The following is a 25748-nucleotide window of genomic DNA, read 5'->3' as shown; positions in this document are numbered from 1 at the left end:
GCAAACTCTGCCAGAATTAGGAACGAGACCCAATCAGTCTGGTGATAAGCACAAGAAAATGACAAACTGAGAACCTCGATCAGACCCAACGGGGGAGATCAATCAAGACTGGAGTTTCCTAAGCAGTCTTGATCCTCTGCGCACTGGGGTGAAATATGGCTAATTTATGAAGAAGCCCAAGTCTCCTAATAAATTGGACACATCTCTAGCCACATGTTAGCCAATAAGTAAAAGATTTGAACTATAATTTACTCCAGTTTCTTTTGAAAATGATAGTAAATTTGCTGGACCATGGGAAGTCCCTCCCGCCTTTCTCAACATTTTTGAAGTATGGTATGCGTCAAAATTTGCAACTTTATTTTCTGCCACAAAAATGGAGGCAATGCTTTGCTAAACTGTCCCTCTTGGTCACAGCTGCCAGAGTGTTCAGTTGGTTGCCTGCTTTGCTCACCCAGCACCCAGTGCTCGCAGGAAATCCTCTGCACCTTCCTGGCAGGCAGGGCTACTGGGGTTGCGTTGCTCTGTCCACCCCACACAGGCTGAGGCCTGGTTCCTGGTGGCTCTGCTTCTCACTGCCCTTAGGGCACACGTGCGCTCTCTCTCCAGCTATTAAAGAGCCAGCATGCCTGCACCTTGTTCTTCTTCTTGTTCTACCCTAGGGTATTTAAAGAACCTTCCTCAGTGGGAGTGTTCCTGTGCAATAGGTTATTGTTGTCTAGTTTCCTACAAAGTTGTGTATCTTGTCTAGAGACTCTCCTGTGTACTGACTTATGCCTGTCTCTGGTTTTGAGCCTATGCTTCTTAAACTGACCTCTGCCTGAACTCTGTACAGGGGAACTCTGAGCTGCCTGCCTTGATGCTCGGACTGACTTTGGATTACATGAACTCTGCGTGTCCTGACCTTGGTTTGTCCATGACTATGGCTTTTTCCTGGACCCAATGTGTTCTGCACCAGTGTCTCTTGACCTCCATGGGTCAGCTGTCACTGAACAGAGAATACTCCAGGAGGTGGCAGACTGGTGGTTCCCCTGCACAGAAGTCCAGATCCATGTACAGTGGTTAAAGGATGAATAATGACCTTAGGAGAAGCCTCGTCAAATCTGTTCAGTAGACACAGCAGGTCCACATCTGCTGTGTAACATAAATGTTCTCTAACGCTTTCCTTCAGGTTTATATATCCATACTCCTGTACATAAGCCTTTATGTCCTGCAGATGGAACAGCCACCAATAGTTTGGGATACAAGTTTAGTAGTGCCAGTGACATCAACCTGCTTCGCCAGAACAGTATAATGAACCTCATGAAGGACATGGATCAGGAGCTAAATGCTGAATTACATAATTAGTATTAATAGAATAGAAAAATACCCCACAAAACAGAAAACACACCATGTGAAGCCTCGCCAGTATCGGGTGGTCTTTCAGTATGGCCACCTTGGTGGGTCATGTTGCCTCATTCAGGCACCACCAATCTGTGGGAATTCAGGACAATAGACATCAAATATAGAAAAGGATTAGACTTTACCCCTCGGTGGATTCCCCACAGTCAGTTGATGGATTACAGTAATAAAGAGCAATATGGGACTTAAATTGGGGTTATTATCATTATATGATGCAGTAGTCTCAGTCCTCTGCGCTACTAAAACTATGGATGCTGCGGGAGGGGGGGCGGAGTCTGCACCGGAGTCTGATGGTTGTGTGAAGTGCAGCTCTCCTGCCAGCATAACCCTCATAGCACATTTATAACAGCTTACTGGACCCCACAATGGTCAAGATCGGTGGCCAGAAACCTGCTGACCAGACGGGACATAGTCGCTCCTTGAGCCAACCCGGAGAAATGGAGAAATTTATAAAAAAGGCTGCCGCTGCAGCGGTGAACAAGGAGCCCAAGATGGCGCCCGGAACCCCGCGCACAAGCCACAAGCAGGCAGCGGCAGCAAGCGGTGATAAGGTAGGGGAAGATCCCACTGAAATAGACTGCCTACCCATCTCTAGAGCTTACCTTAAAGAAGCTCTGGCAGACGCCATGGGACCCCTTAGCCTTGATCTCTCCTCTATTAAGGAAGATGTACGCCACATAGGCCGGAGGGTGGAAACACTAGAGGAAACCCAGGCCGCAATCCTACATCACCAAAACGAGGTGACTTCCTGCTTAACACTAGCTCAAAACCACATTAACTCCTTGTACACTGCCATGGAAGATCAGGAGAACAGGAGTAGACGTAACAGCTTACGCTTCCGAGGTATTCCTGAAACGATACCTGCAGTTGACATCCCTGAAACGGTGATCCAGATCTGATATTAAACTACTGGGGCCGAACTCTGCGCATGAAGTGATAATTGAGAGGGCTCATAGAGCTCTCCGCCCTAAGCCGCAAGCCACAGAACCCCCCAGGAATGTGATTTGTAAATTTTGACACTTCCCAATTAAGGAAGCCATACTGGCAAGCGCCAGAAACTCCAACTCAGTAGAATGGGAGGATAATGCCATCACCATTTTTCAGGACTTAGCCCAATCAAACGCAAGGCTATGAAACCGCTTACAGATTGGCTACGTCATGACAAAATCATTTACCGATGGACTTTTCCATTTGGCCTTTCATTCCTCCATGATGGACGCCGCATCCACATCTCTTACATCTCTTCCTACAGTGACCTGGATAAAGCCTATGACCTCCTGGCAGACACACAAGTTGGAGGTTCAATGAGTCTCTGTTTGGCAATGCCAAACATAAATCCCAAATATCCTCCTTCCTAGAGGAATATTTTTCAACCTATAACACTTCAGGAATATCCCCCCGGGTCCTCTGGGATGCCCATAAAGCCTGCATTAGGGGCAGACTAATTAGTCTCTGCTCCTTCCTTAGAAAAGAATCTGAGAAAAAACTCACTACTCTACTATCAAAAATACATGCATTAGAAAAAGCTCATAAGCAATCACTACTTGCTCAGCAACTCTCGGAACTTTCCTCTCTCAGAACTAAACTAAAAAACCTTCTTAATGAACGTTCAGCCAAGTTTTTCTTGTCTGCTCAACAAAAAGTCTTTGTCCATGGCAACAAGGCTTCGAAATTTATGATGCAAAGAATAAAACAGAGAAGAAATTCCCGCTATGTTCAGAGCATTAAATCCCCTCAAGGCAACCAATTATTTAAAGCAGAAGAGATTGCTGAACAATTCAGATTATTCTATGAGTCACTTTACAATCTCCCCTCCCCTGAACTTCCAAACCCTTCTCTGGGAAGAGAGGCCAACATTGACTCCTTCCTAGACACTCTCAGCCTCCCGTCTTTAACCCCTTTACAGCGAGAAACTCTGATTAAACCATTCACTTCCTTAGAACTAACAACAGCCATTAAGTCAACCCCCAAGGGAAAATGCCCAGGCCCCGATGGACTCACCATATCTTATTACTCGGCCTTCAGGGACACCCTACTCCCCTTCTTGCTCCCAATTTGTAATCTCGCAATGTCCAACCACCCACTTACATCAGACATGACAGAAGCCACTATTACAATTATTCCCAAAGAAGGCAAAGATCCCACGGCCTGTTCCAATTACTGCCCTATCTCCCTACTTAATGTTGATCTCAAACTATTAGCCAAAATGCTAGCCACCAGATTAGCAAATCTACTACCTAACTTAATCCATCCAGACCAGGTGGGATTTGTCAAAGGACGTGAGGGGAAGGATAACACCACCAAGATATTAAAGCCCTATACTATGCTTCACATAAATCCACCTCTCTAGTCCTGATTGGCACGGACGCCGAAAAAGCATTTGATAGAGTTGATTGGACATACATTAGGTTCACTCTCTCTAAATTTCAAATACCAGACCCTTACATTAATGCTGTGTTCTCTATGTACTCTTGCTCTTCGGCGTCCGTGTCAGTTAACGGGATCCTATCCTCCCACTTCCCAATCAGAAACGTAACGAGACAGGGCTGCCCACTCTCACCTCTCCTATTTGTCTTGGTGATGGAAACACTCCTACAAGCCCTTAGACAAGACAACGAGATCAGGGGCCTAATGGTTGAGGGCTGTGAATTTAAATTAGCGGCTTTTGCAGATGACTTACTGATCCTTACTACAGATCCACGCAAATCCATGCCTATAATATTATCAAAGCTTAACCACTTTGGATCCCTATCCAATTTCAAAGTCAATCCCTCCAAGTCCCAAATACTCCATGTTGGCCTCTCTCCCCCTACTCTTTCATCTCTCCAGACAAATTCTCCCTTTAATTGGCAAACCCAACAATTGACATACCTGGGTGTGAAGCTTTCCCCCCCACATATAAGATCTATTCAAGCTGAACTATAAACCTTTGCTACTATCTATGCTTGGCCAACTGGACTCATTGGACTTTCCCTATCTCTCCTGGTTCGGGAGAAAGAATATCCTCATGTCCTTGGTGATATCGAGACTCACATACCTGATGCAGGTACTCCCCATTGAGATCCCCAAATCTTAATTTCCCTAAACAAACATGTTCGCAAATTCATATGGCAGGGAAAAAACCCACATATCTCCTTTGATACACTAACCAAGCCCAGAGCTAGAGGGGGAATTGGGCTACCCGACCCTGAGATGTAAATGAAGGCTATCCAGCTTTCAAGAGTTGTAGATTGGGTGAGAGGCCCAATTCATAAGTCCTGGCTCATATTGGAAAATGCCTTACTACCTTCCCCTATCCGGGCCCTAATGCTGGCTGACAGACCACCTCTTGCACCCAGCTCAATTCCTAATCCCCTCATCCGAAATACTCTAAAGGTCTGGAGGTGGTTCTCGGCCAGTTCTGGGGCCTTAACACTCCCCTCCCCCCTTATGCTTATAAAGGATGTTATCACTTTTGCTCCCAAAGAGCTGAAAGAGAGCTGTCCAATCTCATTAGGGTCATCGGAAGTTGCCATTTCAAAACTGTTAGACCAGGATGGTAGTATGCTCCCGGACCTTGAAATTCGCTAAATACTCAAAACACATATCCGAAACCCTATTCTTATGCGCTTCCTTAGATCAGAATCACTCCTCCTTGCAAAGAAGACTCCCTCTCCACTTGAGTCTAGCTGGTTCGAGAGGATGATAGGAAACTCGCAGTATCCCCCCTAAACCATATCCACAATATACAAATAATTAAAATCACCTCCCTCTTTAGCTTAACCTGCTGTAATTACTCTTTGGGAGAAAGACCTACAGCGAACTCTGACATCTTCTGAGATTACAAAAATATTAATCACCTCTCATAAGATCTCCAGATGCATCCATATCCAAGAAAATCGCTAACACGATGGTACAGGACTCCAGATAAGACATGTTTATATAATCCTAGTGCCTCTTTTGTTTGCTGGAGATGTCACAAAGATAGAGGCTCCTTTATCCACATCTGGTGGTCTTGTGAGCTAATCAAACCCTGGTGGCTCAACATAATCAAACTAAGCAATCAAATCTGCCAGACTTCCTTCCCCTGCACCCCCAAATTAACTTTATTATCCCTGGGAATTGGGGGAGTAGGCCCTCATAAATCATCACGCTTCTCCCTTATGATAGCAGCTGCCAGATTACTCCTACCGAAACATTGGCTGTCCTCCGAGATTCCCAGTGTGGAACATCGGGTTAACAAAGTGGACCATATCTACAGGCTAGAAGAAATTTCTCACTGGGAGTCACGCTCTAGATCCACCTTTCTCCAGATCTGGACTCCCTGGAGGATCTACAGAAGATTCTCTTAGCACTCACCCCTCCCTTGTAACGTAACCCACAAACCAAAATTAAGAAGTTCGTGCACTAGAAAATCCCTAACTCATAACACATGATCTGCGCCTAGGTATTCATGTCATACTGTTATCTTAAACTAGTACAATTGTTTAACCCTGCTTGTTACCTGTCCTGACTGGGCCATGCTGGCCACGTTTTGTACATGCTAGTCCTATTTGTAACTGTTTCATTTCAATATTACACCTGTGATATTATTTTAAAATGCCCATGGTTATTTACAAACGTATGAAAATACAATAAAAATTGTCAATATAAAAAAAAAAAAACTTTCACTTTGTACTTGACTTGTGTTTTCTCCGGCCACCAGCAGATGTCACTGTTATGTTACAAATTGCTTTTTAGGGGGTAATAATTTGTTTTACTATTCACTGTCACTGTTGGTTTTCTTTTTATCAGTTTCAATGATTTCAGCTATTCTGTAGCTCCTTTATTCTGTTCGGGTGCAGCATGGAGAACGTCAGCATCCAGAACACTTCCTTCTTTGCAGGATTATGGATATCCACCAGCACATGATCCAGTGGTAATTTTACTGGATTAAGGCTACTTTGACACTAGCGTGTTTACTGGATCCGGCAGGGTTCAGCAAAAACGCTTCCGTTGCTAATAATACAACCATTTGCATCCGTTCTGAACGGATCCGGTTGTACAGTTGTTTTCAAAATTATTCAACCCCCACTGAAATTGAGTGTTTTGGCCAGTTTGACATTGATTTTGATCATTTCAGTCATCTTGTTTACAATTTAATCAAAGAGGCCCTTGTAAGTCAGACAAATATAACATAACATTTATAATGAAATAACCACAAATGTATTTTCTGTGCTCACATCATTAGCAGTTTTATTCAACCCCCAAGTGACATTCAATCTTAGTACTTAGTACAACATCCTTTTCCAGTTATAACAGCTTTTAAACGTGAAGCATAGCTTGACACAAGTGTCTTGCAGCGATCTACGGGTATCTTCGCCCATTCTTCATGGGCAGAAGCCTCCAGTTCAGTCACATTCTTAGGCTTGCGCGCTGCAACTGCTTTCTTTAAGTCCCACCAGAGGTTCTCAATCGGATTTAAGTCTGGTGACTGCGATGGCCACTTCAAAATGTTCCAGCCTTTAATCTGCAACCATGCTCTAGTGGACTTGGAGGTATGCTTGGGATCATTGTCCTGTTGAAAGGTCCAACGTCTCCCAAGCCTCAGGTTTGTGACGGACTGCATCAAATTTTCATCCAATATCTCCCGGTACTGAAGAGAATTCATGGTACCTTGTACACGCTGAAGCTTCCCTGTACCTGTAGAAGCAAAACAGCCCCAAAGCATGATTGACCCCCCGCCATGCTTCACAGTAGGCAATGTGTTCTTTTCTTCATAGGCCTTGTTCTTCCTCCTCCAAACATAGCGTTGATCCATGGGCCCAAACAGTTCTCATTTTGTTTCATCAGTCCACAGAACACTTTTGTGGTTTGTCCACATGACTTTTGGCATACTGCAGTCGACTCTTCTTATTCTTTGGAGACAGCAAGGGGGTGCGCCTGGGAGTTCTGGCATGGAGGCCTTCATTACGCAGTGTGCGCCTTATTGTCTGAGCTGAAACTTTAGTACCCACATCTGACAAATCTTTTTTCAGTTCCTCAGCAGTAACACGGGGACTTTTCTCCACTTTGCTCTTCAGGTAGAGCACAGCAGTCGAAGTCAGCATCTTCTTTCTGCCAGGACCAGGTAGCGTTTCAACAGTGCCCTTTACCTTGAATTTGCGAATGATGCTTCCTATGGTGTCTCTTGGTATGTTTAACATCTTTGGAATCTTCTTATAGCCATTGCCCTTCCTGTGAAGAGAAATCACCTCTTCTCTTGTCTTCCTGGACCATTCTCTTGACTTCACCATGTTTGTAAACACACCAGTAAATGTCTAGAAGGAGCTGAGTATCACAGTCCTTTTACATCTGCCTAATTGGTGCTTATTATGCTTGATTGCTGCTCCTTGACATCCACAGGTGTTTTCAATACCTGATCGAAAACACTTGAATGAACCTCTGTTCTTAAGAGTGGTAGTCTTTAAGGGGTTGAATAATTGTGTCAATGAAGAAATCACAAAAAAAACATTTAATACTGTATTACAAAAACAATTGATGTCATTTTAGTTGCATTTGGTTCTTTAAAAAGTCCTTGTAAGATTTCATTCTGAACACAATTACAAATGTACACTAAATTCCCTAAAACCCTTTACAGCATTGGGGGTTGAATAATTTGGAACACAACAATGTCTTGGACAAGTTGAGCAAGACCTTATATTTGATTGACCACCATCGAATGGAGATCCACGTAGGCAAGTTATTCTGTATTGTATCCATCCCTAAAAATGGGTATTTACAAGCCAGGAAGGAATTGACTCCTTCCAGAATAAATGCCAGCCGTACTTTTCCTGCAGAAAGCAGGCATTTATGCTGAAACCTGCCGGATCCCATTACAATTAATACTATGGATACCGATACAGTAGCTCTGGCAGTCTGCACCTCTGCCTGAACAGACTACTGTATTTACTGAACTCATATGTGAACAAGGCCTTATATAGCCAGACCTGGATTACTTAATTAGCAATCACCATATTTTGCCCACTATAAGACGCACCAAGGTTTTAGAGGTGGAAAATATGAAAATAAATATTTTTTATTAGACCACCAATCGGACCAAACACCCAATGTTAATAAGACCCCATTCAGACCTCAGCTCGGACCCCCAATATGAAAAACTCTCATTCAGACTTTAGATCAGCCCCCCAATCAGACCTCAGTTCAGACACCCATTCAAACTTCAGTTCAGACACCCATTCAAACTTCAGTTCAGACACCCATGCTCAGATCTCTCCTGCTCAGGACACCACCGCCTCTCCTAACATCCAGCGCTCTTACTGGTCTTCCTGCCGCGCTGTGCTGTGACCCGACATCGCACAGTGTGAGGTCACAGAGCGTGCTGACATCTTCACTCTGTGAGCAGATCACAGCACAGTGTGGTGAGTACAAAACCCGCACAGGGATCGTTGCATTTACCACTCCCCGATCCTCCTGTACTAATGAGCACTTCCATAATGGAAGCGCTCACTAGTATTCGCCCCATAGGACACACTAAAATTCTTCCACTCTGACGGGAAAACAAGTGCGTCTTATAGGGTGAAAAATATGGACAGAAGAATTGGAGGAAATTTTCTCTTTGCAGCAAATGCTGGGTGTTAACAGAGTTCAGATAGTGAGAGAGGAAGAGGAGTGCAGCTGAAAAAGCCATGAAGATCAAATAGCCGTTGTAGCACAAGCTGGCCAACTCCTTCACCAACAGTGCTGGTTATATCAGCAGAAGATAGTTTGTAACAACAACATGATCTGTTGTCAGGTATACCACTGTTTTTGGGGAAAAAAAGAAAAACAGCCATGTTTGTCTAGTCCTGTAAACCCCTTTAATAACATTCTGGAGCATAAATGGAGAATGCTAGGTGTTGGCCCAGCCATGACTGTAAATATCCTGGGGGTATTCTGGATCTAGGTCTGTACATGGGGGGGGGGGGGGGGGGACGACTAATACTTACCTCCATTGCAACACAAGTTCTGTTGCTGTTCCTGGTTCTTGGCATATTTTCATACATTTCTGGAAGAAAAGTATTAAAGTGGGTTAGAAAAAATGTAAAAAATTTACTAAAAGGGTCCACACACCTTCAACAGCTGTTTCTCCTGTCAGAGGAGAATTGGGAGCACCCAATGCGCTTTAGAATACGGCTGGTTTGGATGACCGTAGCGTAATGTGTATGGGGGCCTTAAGAGTTCTGTATAAAGCACCAGACTTAGTAAATCTGCTCTGTATGCCGCTGTATAGGTTCTGCGGACAAGAGGTCAAATTCTACAATTTTACTTTAGACATTTGTTATTCTGTTTCTTTAAATGGGTTGTCACATCAGGACAATGTCTGGCCATATGCCCTTTGGGATGCCTCTATGATCCAGACCAGAAAGCTGTTTCATTTTATTCTTCTATGGCTTGTCCATGTATTTCGCTGATGGCCAGATGCAACTTTTCCACCGAAATCAGCAAATCGCCAGGGATTTTAGAAGCCATAACGGCAATGATCAGCAGCCTGGCTTCATTTTCACTTTTATATTTAAAGGGGTTGTCCAAGTGTGAGATACTAGTGAACTAGTATCTGGATAGGTCATCAGTATCAGCTGTATGAAGAGGCACTATGAAATGGACGGCGCTGTGCTTGGTAACCTGCAAGGAGGCCGAAGTGCTCACCGAGGCACCGCAGCCTCGTCAAACAGCTGATCGACAGGAACGACAGTCGGACGCTCACCAATCACATACTGATGACCTATCCTGTGGATAAGACATCAGTATCGAACCCTCAGAAAAGCCACTCACACTACTCCCCTTCCCTAAAGAATACATTAATAAGTGAAAATATAAATAAGTTAGTAAACAATTACAAACATATAAATGACATACCTTCACTTGCCGTTTTGCTATTTGATGGATGGTTATTCAAGCTACCTTGGAGAAACAAATATTAAAGATGCGTCATATTGTCTCGATATCACCGTGAGGTCAGTAATGGTGGAATCGGAAACAAAGGACTTCATTGAAGAAGTTACAGTTTGTATCCATAAGATGTGTGTAATAGGGATGGTTACAGAGATTAATCCTTCACCGGAACTGCCTGGCGGAACCGTCAAAACGTATGCAAACTGATGGCATTTGTAATACGGATCAGTCTCCTGATCCGTCTGACAAATGCATTGAAATGCCGGATCCGTCTCTCCGGTGTCATCCTGAAAAACGGATTCGGCATTTATTTTTTCACATTCTTTGCGGTCTGAGCATGCGCAGACCGCAATGCCGGATCCGTTTTGCCAAAACACTCGGCATTAAGGCACGTCATAGGGAAAAAATGCCGGATCCGGCATTCCGGCAAGTGTTCCGGAATTTTGGACGGAGAAAAAAACGCAGCATGCTGCGTTATTATCTCCATCCTGAAAAGTCAAAAAGACTGAACTGAAGACGTCCTGATGCATCCTGAACGGATTGCTCTCCATTCAGAATGCATGGGGATAAAACTGATCAGTTCTTTTCTGGTATTGAGCCCCTAGGACGGAACTCAGTGCCAGAAAAGAATAACGCTAGTGTGAAAGTACCCTTACTTGTGAGAGTAATCAGGCAGAAACAGTTAATGTGTATGTGTGTCACAGTGTGTATATGTTTGTGTGCATGCAAGTATGTACTGTATGTGTGTCACATTGTGTATATACTGTATGTTATTGTGCATGTGTGTATATTTGGGTATGTGTATCACAGTGTGTATATGTTTGTGTGCATGCAAGTATGTACTGTATGTCACAGTGGATATATGTTTGTGTGCCTGTATGTATATTGGTGTATGTTTCTCACAGTGTGTGTAAGTACCCAGTGTAATGGTTTTAAAGCATGAAATATCTACACATAGTTGAAGTGTACCTTCTATCGTTGTGTATATCTTGATCACTGCCCCCAATGTCCCAATCCTCTAGGACAGGGATCAGCAGTGGTTGGCACCCCAGCTGTTCTGAAACTTCAACTCCCAGCATTCTCCATTCACTTCTATGGAAGTTACAAGAACAGCCAAGCAAGTGTGTATGCAGGGAGTTGTGCAGTTGTCCAGTTTGGGGTGGTCCCAACACTACGCTGGGTCCCTCGGACACCGTTGAGGTGTCACCACGTGTTTATGCTCTCCGGAAGGGATGGTACGGCATGGTGCACCCCAATGGGAAATAGGGCCAGAAGTCAGGGTCTGCAGTAAACCATGGTGCTTCTTTACTGGAGGAAATGAGGTACAAAACAATACAGGTGAGGCATAGGGCTGGCATCTCCAGTCTCCTCCCCTGGCAGAAGAAGGGTTTGATACTGAGGAAAAGCCTGAGCTAGCTGTCCCTCTCTCTCTTCAGAAGGCTTGTAACCTGGTCCGAGGCTGGTGATCCAGGGGCTGTGTCCCCATCTCAGCAGCTTTTCCTGGTCACTCAAGTAAGAACTGTTCCCTAACTGCAGAACACTAGGGGCTCCGACTTCTTCTATCCTTATATACAGTTTCTGGCTGAACTAGAACCTTGGGGGGGAAGGGGAGTGGAGTGGAGAAGCTCAGAACAAGCAATTACATTGTTACACTTTCCGTCTCCCATACAGTTGCAGTAGAGCTTCAATGATACTCAACAGCAATGACACAGCAGTTTTTCCAGACAAAAACAAGTTTTCAGACATAACAACAGAGCTAAAACCAGACATTCAAAAGGTCTGACTGTCTGGTTTTGGTGGTAAACAAGTCTGGCTTTTCCCTTCCATTTAACCCTTATGGTAACTGTGCAAAATTACTAGCTTCTCATTATTAGCTAGAAAGTACCACAAGTCTCTCAGTATTTATTAATCCTTTCCACAGTAACATTCAAATACAGTGCAAATGAACAGGATATCTATCACACCATTCATATGAAATGCAGTTACACAGCATTAAACAGTATAAGGCTACTTTCACACTAGCGGCAGCCTTCTCCGGATGTCGTAGTTTTATTCCAGCTGCCTCTGGGCATGTTTGCCATGCTACGGCCGGACCTCCGCCCCCATAGTCAATGGGGCCGGAGCGGACCTCCAGCGGCACAGTGCACTAGCGGCAGCACGGATCCGGCAGGCTGTTCCCCCGCCGGAACAACCTGCCGGAGAAGGCTGCCGCTAGTGTGAAAGTCAGTGCAAGTTGACCCTTTAAAGTGAAATTAAGTAAGAAGTTGCTGACTTTGCATAGGGGAAAAGGTAGCCCCTGCTTCAGGACACTACAGTTATGGTTTCACATCAGCTGGAGTGCTGAAGGTTGCTGACACCTGCTCTTGCATAATAGGACGTTTAATTTGTCTAACTTGCAATGATGATGAGCCCTGTAGTGATTTTCTGCATCTCCACCTATTGCCTTCTGGAAGGAATAGCAGGCAGTAAATTCGGGGACATGTAGTTAGTGACATCACTAGTGTTCTACCCTGGAGGATCTGCACCTGCATGTTATAAACATCCCCTTGTCCTGAGCCTACAGGAGTTTATCATTGTATAACATAATGGCTAATTAAAGGGGTTGTATTTACAAGACGCCATAAAAAGGTGGGAGGACGCGGCTGGTTCTGCAGAATGTCGGATGCAGCCTCTCTGCTTAACATAAGCTGTTCACCTCAAGACTCAGCTATGGCTAATACTTACTTGGTTCAGATTTCTTCTTCCTCCTCACCAGGAAGATGATTCCCAAGAGAATTGCAGAAACAACGATGATGATTCCAGTTATTAATCCAGGAATGACTTTAGGGTCTTTAAGCAAAGGCACTATAAAGTATAGAGGATCGGTTATAGATAGTAATATAAAATGATATATAGATTATAAGGATTTGTTTATCTATGGAAAACATAGTATGAAGGGAAACAAAAAGGTAATCCTTGATTTCCAATGATCTAGCTCAAAATTTTACTTATGAACTATGAACCTGGATTTAACCCCTTCTTCCCTCATTCAGAGTGGAGCATCAGAGCATCGGAGCCTTTTCTACTCCCAGAAAAACCCAAATACCAGAGAAAAATATAAGTCCTAGAAGAAAGAGAGATTTGCCTTAAATGAATCACAAGAAATTCGAATTTGTTGGAATCCAAAAAAATAAAATAAAAAAAAAGTGAAAAAGAATCGGTAGCATTGATTCGCACACCTCTTATGCAATGCAACCACAAATGCAGGGTGCTGTTGCAGCGTACGCTTGCTTTTGTATTTCAGCCACAGTGACCTGCACTTGTGCATTTATGTATTTTTTTTATAGGACGTGCGGAATACGTTTATTTTTGTGTTTGCATTGTGCATGTGAAGGTGCGACTGCCTCCAATTTGGTCTTGCGCCCTAACCATCCATCTTTCAAGTCTGTTTTTATTACAGCAGTATACAGCTGGATCCTACTCTTCCTGAATTTCTTTTGCTGCCTAGTAGTGTTGGGCGCGAATATTCGAACCATGAATATTAATCCCAAATATCAGCACTTCGAGAATTCGCGAATATTTAGAATATAGTGATATATATTCGTATTTTCGAATATTCTAGATTTTTTTTTTCATCTGAACCCATGATCCCTCCCTGCTTCTTGCTTGTGGGCCAATGAGAAGGCAGCAATGTCTTTGTCTGAGCTTAGCAACATCCCTAGCAACAGATAGAAAAGTTGCCGACCCCTTACTCTATAAGAACCTCCCCAGCGGCCATTTTCTGCAGTTTTTTTTACAGTTCTAAGAGAGAGCAGTGTCATTGCTGTGCTCTCTGCTTTCCACTCATTACATTAGATAGATAGTTAGCTTATATATATATATATATATATATATAGTACAGACCAAAAGTTTGGACACACCTTCTCATTCAAAGAGTTTTCTTTATTTTCATGACTATGAAGGCATCAAAACTATGAATTAACACATGTGGAATTATATACATAACAAACAAGTGTGAAACAACTGAAAATATGTCATATTCTAGGTTCTTCAAAGTAGCCACCTTTTGCTTTGATTACTGCTTTGCACACTCTTGGCATTCTCTTGATGAGCTTCAAGAGGTAGTCCCCTGAAATGGTCTTCCAACAGTCTTGAAGGAGTTCCCAGAGATGCTTAGCACTTGTTGGCCCTTTTGCCTTCACTCTGCGGTCCAGCTCACCCCAAACCATCTCGATTGGGTTCAGCTCCGGTGACTGTGGAGACCAGGTCATCTGGCGCAGCACCCCATCACTCTCCTTGATGGTCAAATAGCCCTTACTTAAAAAGTTTTCCCAATTTTTCGGGCTGACTGACTGACCTTCATTTCTTAAAGTAATGATGACCACTCATTTTTCTTTACTTAGCTGCTTTTTTCTTGCCATAATACAAATTCTAACAGTCTATTCAGTAGGACTATCAGCTGTGTATCCACCTGATTTCTCCTCAACGCCACTGATGGTCCCAACCCCATTTATAAGGCAAGAAATCCCACTTATTAAACCTGACAGGGCACACCTGTGAAGTGAAAACCATTTCAGGGGACTACCTCTTGAAGCTCATCAAGAGAATGCCAAGAGTGTGCAAAGCAGTAATCAAAGCAAAAGGTGGCTACTTTGAAGAACCTAGAATATGACATATTTTCAGTTGTTTCACACTTGTTTGTTATGTATATAATTCCACATGTGTTAATTCATAGTTTTGATGCCTTCAGTGTGAATCTACAATTTTCATAGTCATGAAAATAAAGAAAACTCTTTGAATGAGAAGGTGTGTCCAAACTTTTGGTCTGTACTGTATATATATATATATTACAGATAGTTAGCGTGAGATAGTCAGTGTAGGTTATATCCTGATATAGTGTTAGGTAGTGTGATAGGTTCTGCTGTCCATACATACATGCTACAGACATAGTGCTGTGATGTCACAACAATACTTAGTGCACCAATCAGTAATATCTACTCAGACCTGAAAAAATTTGAAGTTTCACGTATTGCGCTAAAATATTTGCATCATTAGTGCCGATTAGCGCAATCCCAAATATATTGGAGCACTCTATCTGCATATAAAGCCATTTTTAATGTTCTGCCGTGCCAACCATTTTCTCCAGTCTCAGGTAACTTCTAGCAGCTTGGAAAATGTAGCAAAAGTGACCCACGCCTGTATTGCGCGCGCATTACGCAAATATTACATTGACAATTTTCGCAACCAAGAAAATATTCGCAAATTCGAGAATATATGATGAATATTCTACAAAATATTTGTGAAATATCGCAAATTCGAATATTGCCCCTGCCGCTCATCACTACTGCCTAGGCCCAATATACGGGCATTGGCCTTGTGTACTCCGTGGTGCGGATTTGGACCCATTGATTTGAATGAGTCCACAATCCGCAAGATACTTCAAAAGATAGGAATTCACATATCTTTTGCAGAGTGGAGGCACGGATCGGAAGCCCAAGAAAGCACTCCAAGGGGTTTCCATGTGCTTTCGGGTCCATGCCTCCACATCACAAAAAGATAGCATATGTTCTATCTTTGGCCATAACTTCTGGATTGTGGACCTATTCAAGTCAAAGTGGTTTACACTACAGACACTTAGGCCTCTTTCACACTTGCGTTGTTGGGATCCGGCATGCACTTCCGTTGCCGGAGGTGCCTGCCGGATCCGGAAAAACGCAAGTGTACTGAAAGCATTTGAAGACGGAACCGTCTTCCAAATGCTTTCAGTGTTACTATGGCACCCAGGATGCTATTAAAGTCCTGGCTGCCATAGTAGTAGTGGGGAGCGGGGGAGCAGTATACTTACAGTCCGTGCGGCTCCCGGGGCGCTCCAGAATGACGTCAGAGCGCCCCATGCGCATGGATGACGTGATCACATGGATCACGTGATCCATGCGCTTGGGGCGCCCTGACGTCACTCTGGAGCGCCCGGGGAGCCGCACGGACGGTAAGTACACTGCTCCCCCGCTCCCCACTACACTTACCATGGCTGTCAGGACTTTAGCGTCCCGGCAGCCATGGTAACCACTCTGAAAAAGCTAAATGTCGGCTCCGGCAATGCGCCGAAACGACGTTTAGCTTAAGGCCGGATCCGGATCAATGCCTTCCAATGGGCATTAATTCCGGATCCGGCCTTGCGGCAAGTGTTCCGGATTTTTGGCCGGAGCAAAAAGCGCAGCATGCTGCGGTATTTTCTCCGGCCAACAAACGTTCCGTACCGGAACTGAAGACATCCTGATGCATCCTGAACGGATTACTCTCCATTCAGAATGCATTAGGATAATCCTGATCAGGATTCTTCCGGCATAGAGCCCCGACGACGGAACTCTATGCCGGAAGACAATAACGCAGGTGTGAAAGAGCCCTTAGCCATTACACTCGTGTAAATGAGCCTTAAATGATATTTCCCTTCTCCTTCCCAAAAAGCAAGCATAGTTTGTGAAAATATTATTTCATTTTTGGATCATTTTTGATGACTGTTCCTAAAAAATCTAAATATTTGTAGGATTGTGACCATATTGTTTCACCAGATTGATTGTATCCTTTTAAAAGGATGGTGAGAACCTGTAAATTAATTACTTTTCTGCGGCGCCTTAACTGTGACAAGCAGGGGGCATGGAAAGGAGGGAAAACAAGATCCTTGTATCCCAGTTGGTAATGGCTGTGTTAACTAGCGGTTACATTTTGATATTAAGCTATTGAGGTCTGTAATCTCTTCGTAAGCTCCTTTAGGGTGAATTTTACTTTCTAAAGTTCCACCAAAAATAAGAATGGATACTAGAAGAAGTCATCTGAAAGAAACATTTAGGAATTTTTATACATTTCCATTACTTTCAAATTTTTGTAAGGGGTTTTAGGTGGTAAAGGGATAGTCTGGATGATTATGGGAGAAAAAGATGAAGCCACAGTCACCTCATTGATCCCTGGCTACTGTCATCTAGACTCTTTCTGTTTCCCCCACTGGTATCTACTTCCTGGTCCTACTCAACATAAAAATGTGACCACTAAGCCAGTCCCTGGATGAAATGAGTTACAATTGTGCAGAAGTATTTGGCTTAGTGGTCATATTTCCTGGGTCAAGAAATGCTAGGAAGATGAAACCAATGGGGGAGTGGGGAAGAGCTGAGCAGAAGCGACAGATCAGTAAGGTAAGTATGACTACTTTTATTCTTACAAGTAATTTTTTCTATGTTTCATTATACGTTTAATTTACCACATGACAAACGATATGAGCTTGAATAATAATCTCCATTGCTTGGTGTGAAAAACTTGTGGAAGCTTACGAAGCAATGCTGGGGAATTGACGAATGTGAATAACTAATATGTATTGTACTTACGGTCAACATTAAGATGAATGTGTTTTTGAGTTGTGTTCCCCCTGGAGTTTGTAATCTCACATGTGATGGTTTCCTGGTCATCATCTATAGATGGTGTACAGGTAATTGTAGATAGATTCTTCCAGATTCCAGCCACATTACTCTTCTTCCACAGGAAAGCTAAAGATTTCACAGGGCAATTTCCTGGAGGAGCGCAGGTCTAAGTCTTATTTACACCAACAATCAATGTTCCAAAATCTGAGATGACTGGTTCTTATGTTAAACCTACATGAGGGTTGAAGATGTCTATATAGTTTTGTAATGGGTTTATCAGTTTCTTGAAGAGGTTGGATTTCAGTTTGCTACTAAGGGTTTGGATGGTGGGAAAAAGTCTAATGTGCTGGAGAAAGAACTTAGGAGATGCACCAAAATTAGAAAAATTGCCAGAGGATTTAGAAGCCAGAACTACAGTGATCAGCAGATCAGCAGCCTGTCTTCATTTTCACTTTTATATTTAAAGACTATGTACACCTTCGGAGACAATTTTTTTTTATAGTTGCATGTTACTCATTTTTGACTAAAAATAATTTTTTCATTTGCCGTTTATTAAAAATATTGATCTGTTCTGTCAGAAATGGTTAACTGTTTTTCTAGCTGTGTGACTGGTACAGTGTTTTCACTTCTACTTAGTGCTAGTCATCTAATAAACCTTATCTCTAAACTACTGAGAGGTCATAAACACTTATTTAAGCCACATTCTTCTGAGCAAGAACTGAGCTATAATGAGTGTTTATAATGTCAGAGTGCAGAGATAAGGAGCCCATCAGCTCCTGGTCTGATGGAAAAGACAGAAAATCCAGCATGTTCTAATATTTGTAATCTTCTATTGATCAATAGAAAATCCAGCATGTCAGCACTGTACAGAAAAAAAGGATGCCATATTTTTAATAAAGACCAAATAAATAAATAAATAATTTTTAGCTCAAAATGAGTACAATGCAATAATTTTTAAAAATTGCCACCAAAGGTGTACATAGTCTTTAAACTAACGATTTCAGGAAATTCTTTTTGAGCCCAAATCGTAGGTGCTCTAATGGGCCTGAAAAGTGGTATATGACACACTGAGGTCTCCTAGGGCTTTATTTAATTTTGTCTCTTTTTTATTTTTATTTTCTTAACCTTTGTCCTCGCCCTTAAGCTCTTTTTTTTTTTTGTAAAATCTTTATTTAAGAGAATTTTATAGGCATACAAAACATTAACATGTACAATTGCAAATTAAAGAGTCTGTTGAGATCTCTGTCCATTCTTGCCAGTAAAAGAGAATTTCCATACAAAAGTGCAAGTATTTCAGCAAAATAAGCAGTTACATATTAGTTTTGTATGTTCTAAGCAAAATTATGGAAATGACACGTCTTTATGGATTCCGTCGGCCAGAATTTTCTGAGGTAAATATATAGTACATAACAAGACAGGAATAACACTTATAAACATTAAAAGAAAGAGAAAAAAAAAAAAAAAAAAAGAATGAACGAACGGGACCATGTGTTGCTAGTTAACTGTTCCTCACCAGCTTCCACCATGAATACTGGTAACGTGTGAAGAATATGAAACAGTAATGTGTGTAGGAAGCACTCTCTCAGTAACCAGTGTATAAAAGGTAATATCCAGTAATCGGTAATGTCTATTAACCTCAGATATGCAGCATAGCCTCATCTCAATGTGAAAAGGCCCATAGAATCCCAGCAGGATCAGAAGAGGGGAGTGGATTTTATTCCATTAGGAGTGGTATGGCCTTTGTTTCAGATCTCCATAGTGGCTTTATAAAAGCTCAACCAAGGTTGCCATATCTTTAAAAAGGTAGCTCCGTGTCCTCTGTCCCACCCCACCATTTCCTCCATAAGACATATGTTACGGTTACTCCCAGGCTAGCTGGAAGCTGGACCGCTTGGATAGTCTGGATCTCTGTTTAGGGAGAGAGAGAGGAGCCACTTCGTCTCGATATCCAGAAGGATCCTGTAAATGTAGAACAATCCTACTAGCTATTTCACAGCTAGGATAATCTTTCCCCCCACAAAACGAGGCGAGGCTGCGATTTGAAGGTCAAGCTAGGACTGACTGTCCTGGGGCATACAGCCTCTTTTATTTACAATCCACAAACATGGTACTGCCCACAGGGGTTTGAAATACAACCAATCAATCCGTACAATAAACACAAACACTCCCACACAAAATCCTCCTTTCTGCCTATGATAAGATTACTGAATACAATGGACGAATATAATTATCATAGGCAGAGAAATACAGTTTTATAAATCATATCACAGGGACCCCAAAACATGCAATAACCCCATAACAAGTATATCCTCGGAACCGGGGGATCTGGGTGAACCACATATCCGAAATTCACCCAGATCCGTTCAGTAGTTTGGAAGATACAGTTTTATGCCAGTTACACCGAAAATATACAAGTTATACAGAAAATAGTCACTAATAAATGTGTCCCCTGTTTGGTAGTTTCAAACTACTGCCCGATGTCTTTGTGCATCAAATACAGGCAAGATAGCACCGTGTTGAAAAGTCAGAACAGTGTCTGTGAGTTAAAATTGCCGCCATCCATTGTTCTCACCATGTGCTTCATCCATTCAGACTAACAGGGTAAATAACAGTTTTGTAACAGCGGTCCCACTAGGTCAATAGCAACCCTGCTGAAGGGTTCCTCCACAATGGGCATATTTACTAGATGAGCTTTAGGGTGATCGCCTCTCCTCCCTACTCGTTGACACACATCGCAGGTATTACAATAAGTCCTAACATCAGCGTGTACCCCTGGCCAAAAGAACGTGTGAGTAATGTGGTGTAGTGTGCGGGTTACAGCTAGGTGGCCTGCCAAGGGAATGTCGTGTCCTATCTTGAGTATTTCTCGACGGTATTTGTGGGGCACTACCAGCTGTCGCCCATGCTTCCCCCTTTTCTCCGTCAAGCGATATAGCGTTCCCTTTTTTCCCATAAAAAGGTTTCGTTATCTGACCCGCTCCCTCCGGTCTCTGCTCGTTCCCGGTACTTTTGTAATGTCGGGTCAGTCTTAGACTCTGTCTCGAAAGCATCTGGGGTGTCCCAGGGTATGGGACCTAACTGGTCAGTCAAGGTCGGGGTAGGTCTTACCTGTGTCTCCCGCACTGGTGAGAGTTCTCGCTCCGTTCGGGCTTGGGCTCGGGTAGTCACTGGGTTCGCCTCGTTGTTGTATACTAGAGCATAGGCAGAAGTCATGGGGCCCAAATCGTTGCCCAGTAGTACTTCGGCAGGTAAATTATCCATTATGCCCACGTTCACGGCCCCCTTTCCCGCTCCCCAATCAAGATGTACTTTAGCGGTCTGAATTTTGTACACACCCCCCCCCGCCACTCTAACGGCCACAGTCTGCCCTGATCGCTTGTGCTCCGGCACCAAATGGCTCTGGACCAGTGTAATGGTAGCCCCCGTGTCTCTTAACCCCTCGGTAGAGCGCCCCTCGAGCCATACCTTCTGCCGATGGTGCTGGCGGTTATCCGAAGCAGCATATACAGGATCTGCTTCGTGAAGTGGTCCCAAATATTCCTCCATAGGGGCCTCTTGGTTAACACAGAGCGCCCGGGCAGGACGAGATGACCCAGAGGGGTAATTATAATTCCGGGGGGTCTGGTGTGCATTAAGGGGGCAGCTAGCCATGAGGTGCCCTGGTTGCTTGCATCGGTAGCAGGTCGGTCTGGGACGATCAGAGTTGTTATTCGGTGGTCCTGAGTACCGTACGGGCCCCGCGGGCACCGGGGCTCGGAATTCGGTACGTGGCGACGTACGGTAAACATCTTTGTGTTCGACCCGTGCTGGGGTTCGGTAGTTCGTGGGTTCATGTAGACGGGAGTCGTAATGTTCATCGGCCAATTTAGCTGCTTCTTCTAAGGTAGAAGGTCGTCTGTCTCGCAGCCATTCCTTCCCCTGCTGCTCCATGCCGTTATAAAAATGTTCTAAGAGAAATAATTGTAAAATTTCCTCACCAGTCACAGCTTTACATCCGCTCATCCAGTGATTTGCCGCTCTCCGCATTCGGTGTGCCCATTCCATATGTGTATCGTTAGGCTTCTTTTTCGTGCTATGAAATTGTCGGCGCATACTGTGTCACTTCCTCAGCGCCCAGAGTCCGAAATGCTTCCAGGGCTCGCCCGGATAGTTTCCCAGACAATATCGTGGGCCACTCTCTGTTGGGAATCTGGTGCAGGGCACATTGCCTTTCGAAGTCTGCCAAATATTCATCGATTCCTGTCTCGCTTTCTAGGAAGGGTCTAAAAGCCGCATAGGGTATCTTTGGCCTCCCAGCGTTTTCGACAGGAACGATTACCTGCGGTGCTTCGGCATTGCGGTGTGCGGTCACTAGGCTGAGTTCGTGGGCTCGAGCCTTCCGTATATCCTCGTCCGCTTCTGCCATCAACTGCTGCACCAGTTCCATAGGTGGGTTCAGCCCGTATAGCGAGAGCCTCTCCCGAACAATCCTGGTCTTTTCGTCACTACTCGTGGTCGGGGTTTCTGCCATCGTGAAGCCCTGATCCAGTTTGGTTAATTCTGCGATCAGTTCACTTCTCGAACGGTTGCTGGTGTTCCCCCCTCTGCTTTCGAGTAAATCCTTCAGGGTCGTACGTTTCAATTTTTCGTAAGCGTTCTGCATCCGCTCAGTACCTCTCCTAGGAAATCCAGGACAATCCCACCGCTGCCATCCAAATGTTACGGTTACTCCCAGGCTAGCTGGAAGCTGGACCGCTTGGATAGTCTGGATCTCTGTTTAGGGAGAGAGAGAGAGGAGCCGCTTCGTCTCGATATCCAGAAGGATCCTGTAAATGTAGAACAATCCCACTAGCTATTTTACAGCTAGGATAATCTTTCCCCCCACAAAACGAGGCGAGGCTGCGATTTGAAGGTCAAGCTATGACTGACTGTCCTGGGGCATACAGCCTCTTTTATTTACAATCCGCAAACATAGTACTGCCCACAGGGGTTTGAAATACAACCAATCAATCAGTACAATAAACACAGACACTCCCACACAAAATCCTCCTTTCTGCCTGTGATAAGATTACTGAATACAATGGCGAATATAATTATCATAGGCAGAGAAATACAGTTTTATAAAACATATCACAGGGACCCCAAAACATGCAATAACCCCATAACAAGTATATCCTCGGAACCGGGGGATCTGGGTGAACCACATATCCGAAATTCACCCAGATCCGTTCAGTAGTTTGGAAGATACAGTTTTATGCCAGTTACACCGAAAATATACAAGTTATACAGAAAATAGTCACTAATAAATGTGTCCCCTGTTTGGTAGTTTCAAACTACTGCACGATGTCTTTGTGCACCAAATACAGGCAAGATAGCACCGTGTTGAAAAGTCAGAACTGTGTCTGTGAGTTAAAATGGCCGCCATCCATTGTTCTCACCATGTGCTTCATCCATTCAGACTAACAGGGTAAATAACAGTTTTGTAACAACATATTTATTGTACCTTATCCAACCATTCCTCAATAGTTGGAGGTTCTGTACTTCGCCATCTAGTAGGAATGATATACTGTACTTAGCTGCTGTAAGTAGGTGTGTAATCAACTTATTAGCACTAGCAGGTCGAAATTTGCTCTGTGGCAGCCATAACATAATGAGGGCTGGGGTAAGGGGTATTGAGCGTTTACAGATTTTATTAATGGTGAGTTCTACCTCTCTCCAAAAGGATATAGAACCTATTTCATCTTGACATCTCCAAAACCAATTTGTGGGAGAAAGGCGTGCTCTATATAGAAAATCAGGAGTTTTATACCATCGAGATAAAACTTTAAAGGGATGCTCCTGGAAAAACCATGTGAGTGCTTGAGTATAAATTTAGCATCTTCTTCTGAAATGGTTATCTGTAGCTCCCTTTCCCAAGCCCTCATATAGAGAGGCCTATCGGTAGAAAGTTCAAGCACCAACTGGGAGTAGAGAAGTTGTGACGAATACCAGACCTCGTGCCCGCTTGACGTCACCTACGTCAAGCTCACGAGACTCGGTATGGTCACGGGTTACCAAAGCGTGACGTTACGCCCTCCAGAGGAGCAGGTAAGGTCAGCTTGGTACAGTTTACACAGACACCTCCTGTCCACGCGGGCACAGAGAGGCAACAAGCTGAGAGGGCCTTTTCACTGCCGCAATGAAACAGCGCCTTCTCAGCCCGGGTTTACTGCCATCAACTTCTCGTTTGATATAAGCACGGTCCGCTAACGGTATTATATAGGGTGAGAAACTAACCCACGGTATCTTATAACTAAGCTGAAACACGGACGTGAGGATTCTTGATTGAGATACAAGATAGCACAATATTAAATTAGGGCACACTAGATAAAACACAATATACACAGAGAATATATACAGTGGTCTGAGGTTACCCATACAGGTGATATAGGTACAACAGGGTTAAGCAGAACAATAAGTAAGTTTACCAGATATATGAGTCCTTTTGGTAGTGATGAGTTCTTAGCTGTATTCACGTCGGAGGCAGTGATATCAGCCGATTGCAGGTCCCTCTAAACACATTGCACGATGTGACCCCCTTTCAAAGAAAAGACACGCCCGCTTGCTGGCACAAGCCTTTTAACCTGCAGCCGGCCCCTCCCCTCCCGACCTCTGGCAGTGGTCCCTCCCTCCCTGCTGATTCTGGCAGCTCAATGACCCACAAAACCCTTTAGGGTTCATAGCTGCAGACCAGAACATCACAGGGGGATGGTTCTGGGACCAACAGATCTGCCTGGGTTCCGGCTACAACTAGAGTCCAAACATGGTGCCGCTATTTGGTTTCTGTTGGGAGAGATATATATCTCCCTTCCCTGGCATCCCACCATCAAACTAAGACCATGGGCATAGTCATCGTGGCCACCGGGACACAAATATGTATCCGTTTTGCGCCTGCGATGGCTGGGCGATTCATAATTCCTTATAAATCGCTGGTTCCATGCTGTCTACTAGATTAGATTGAACTGGGGAATGGCGTAGACCCCCTGGATCCGTGCTGTCTGAATGGAGGTGTGAAATGTAACCAAATGTGGCCTGCTAGGAGTTTTCTGCTATCTGGATGCGTCTTTGAAGCAGGGCCCTCCTATGGAGTTCACTACTTCTGCTATCTTTCAGCAAATGGTGGGTGTGAGGGCATGGCTGACAGTAAATATTAATCCATATTCCTCACAGAAGTGAGAGGGATTTGGGAGAGGGATTCGGGAACAGAGTATAATTCTCTAACCAGGTTGAGTCTGGGTGGGGATGCGTACATAGTTTTTTATATTTTTTACATGTGATTTCAATGTCCATCTGAACCAGAGATGAGAACATTAGCTTCGGTATATGCGACATGATAGATTTAAAAATTCTGGAAGATCTGGAGCTTTCACTAAGTTGAAGACTCTAAAACTTGACAAGTATAACCATGATCTATGGAGATCCCTACCTCCGGGTTTTAAAAAGTACAGGAGGACTGAGAATAGAGAGAGTTTGCTGGAAGACATTTGTAGCGCCTTAGTTTTCCCGCTATAGTGTAGCATACTATGAGTGAGGTCACTGAACGGGTGTTTTTTCTTGAGTATAGGAGATGTAGTGTCTCCTCTCCCATTAGAGCTTTTTCCATATCAACATGTGGTGTATTGTTGTTAGTTTTAGCTAACTCTATCCATCTCTCCAGTTGAATAGCATGTAAATACTTCTGTAGGTCAGGTAATGAGAGATCTCCTTTATTTGTTTTCCTAACAAGAACGGTATATACCAGGCGAGGCTTTTTGTTAGACCACAAGAAGTTAGTAAATAGACTGCTGAAGTCTGAGAAGTATCTTTTAGAAAGTGAGATAGGGAGGCATCTTAGGGTATACAGAATCTGTGTGAGGGCATATGTGGTTATTAAGTTTTTTCTCCCTAACCATGACAGAAAGGGATTTTGCTCAATCAGGAAGCACGATTTATTTTGGGAACAGAGAAAAGGCTTCCTGCCTTCTACTGTATCCCAAAAATTCATAAGGATCTCAATTCTCCTCCAGGTAGGCCTATTGTGTTGGGGATCCATTCTATCTCTTCCAATTTTTC

General features: G+C 43.7%; 1 protein-coding gene across 2 annotated transcripts in view; it reads right to left on the bottom strand.

Moving 5' to 3' along the window:
* Positions 1 to 13031: 13031 nt before the first annotated feature.
* The window catches only part of LOC120991947 (sialic acid-binding Ig-like lectin 12), a 122603-nt gene continuing 109886 nt past the window's right edge, over positions 13032 to 25748 (bottom strand). For both annotated transcript variants that reach the window (XM_040420688.1, XM_040420695.1), the window contains exons 6-7: positions 17646 to 17909; positions 13032 to 13134 (exon numbers count right to left, since the gene is read on the bottom strand). In XM_040420688.1, the coding sequence (XP_040276622.1) occupies positions 17899 to 17909 (11 nt within the window). In that variant the 3' untranslated portion in view covers positions 13032 to 13134; positions 17646 to 17898. The remainder of the gene's footprint in view (positions 13135 to 17645; positions 17910 to 25748) is intronic.

This window comes from Bufo bufo, chromosome 1, assembly GCF_905171765.1.
Source record: "Bufo bufo chromosome 1, aBufBuf1.1, whole genome shotgun sequence".
Classification (NCBI taxonomy): Eukaryota; Metazoa; Chordata; class Amphibia; order Anura; family Bufonidae; genus Bufo; species Bufo bufo.
Note: the sequence above shows the minus strand (reverse complement) of the source record. Positions and strands in the feature narration are given on the sequence as shown.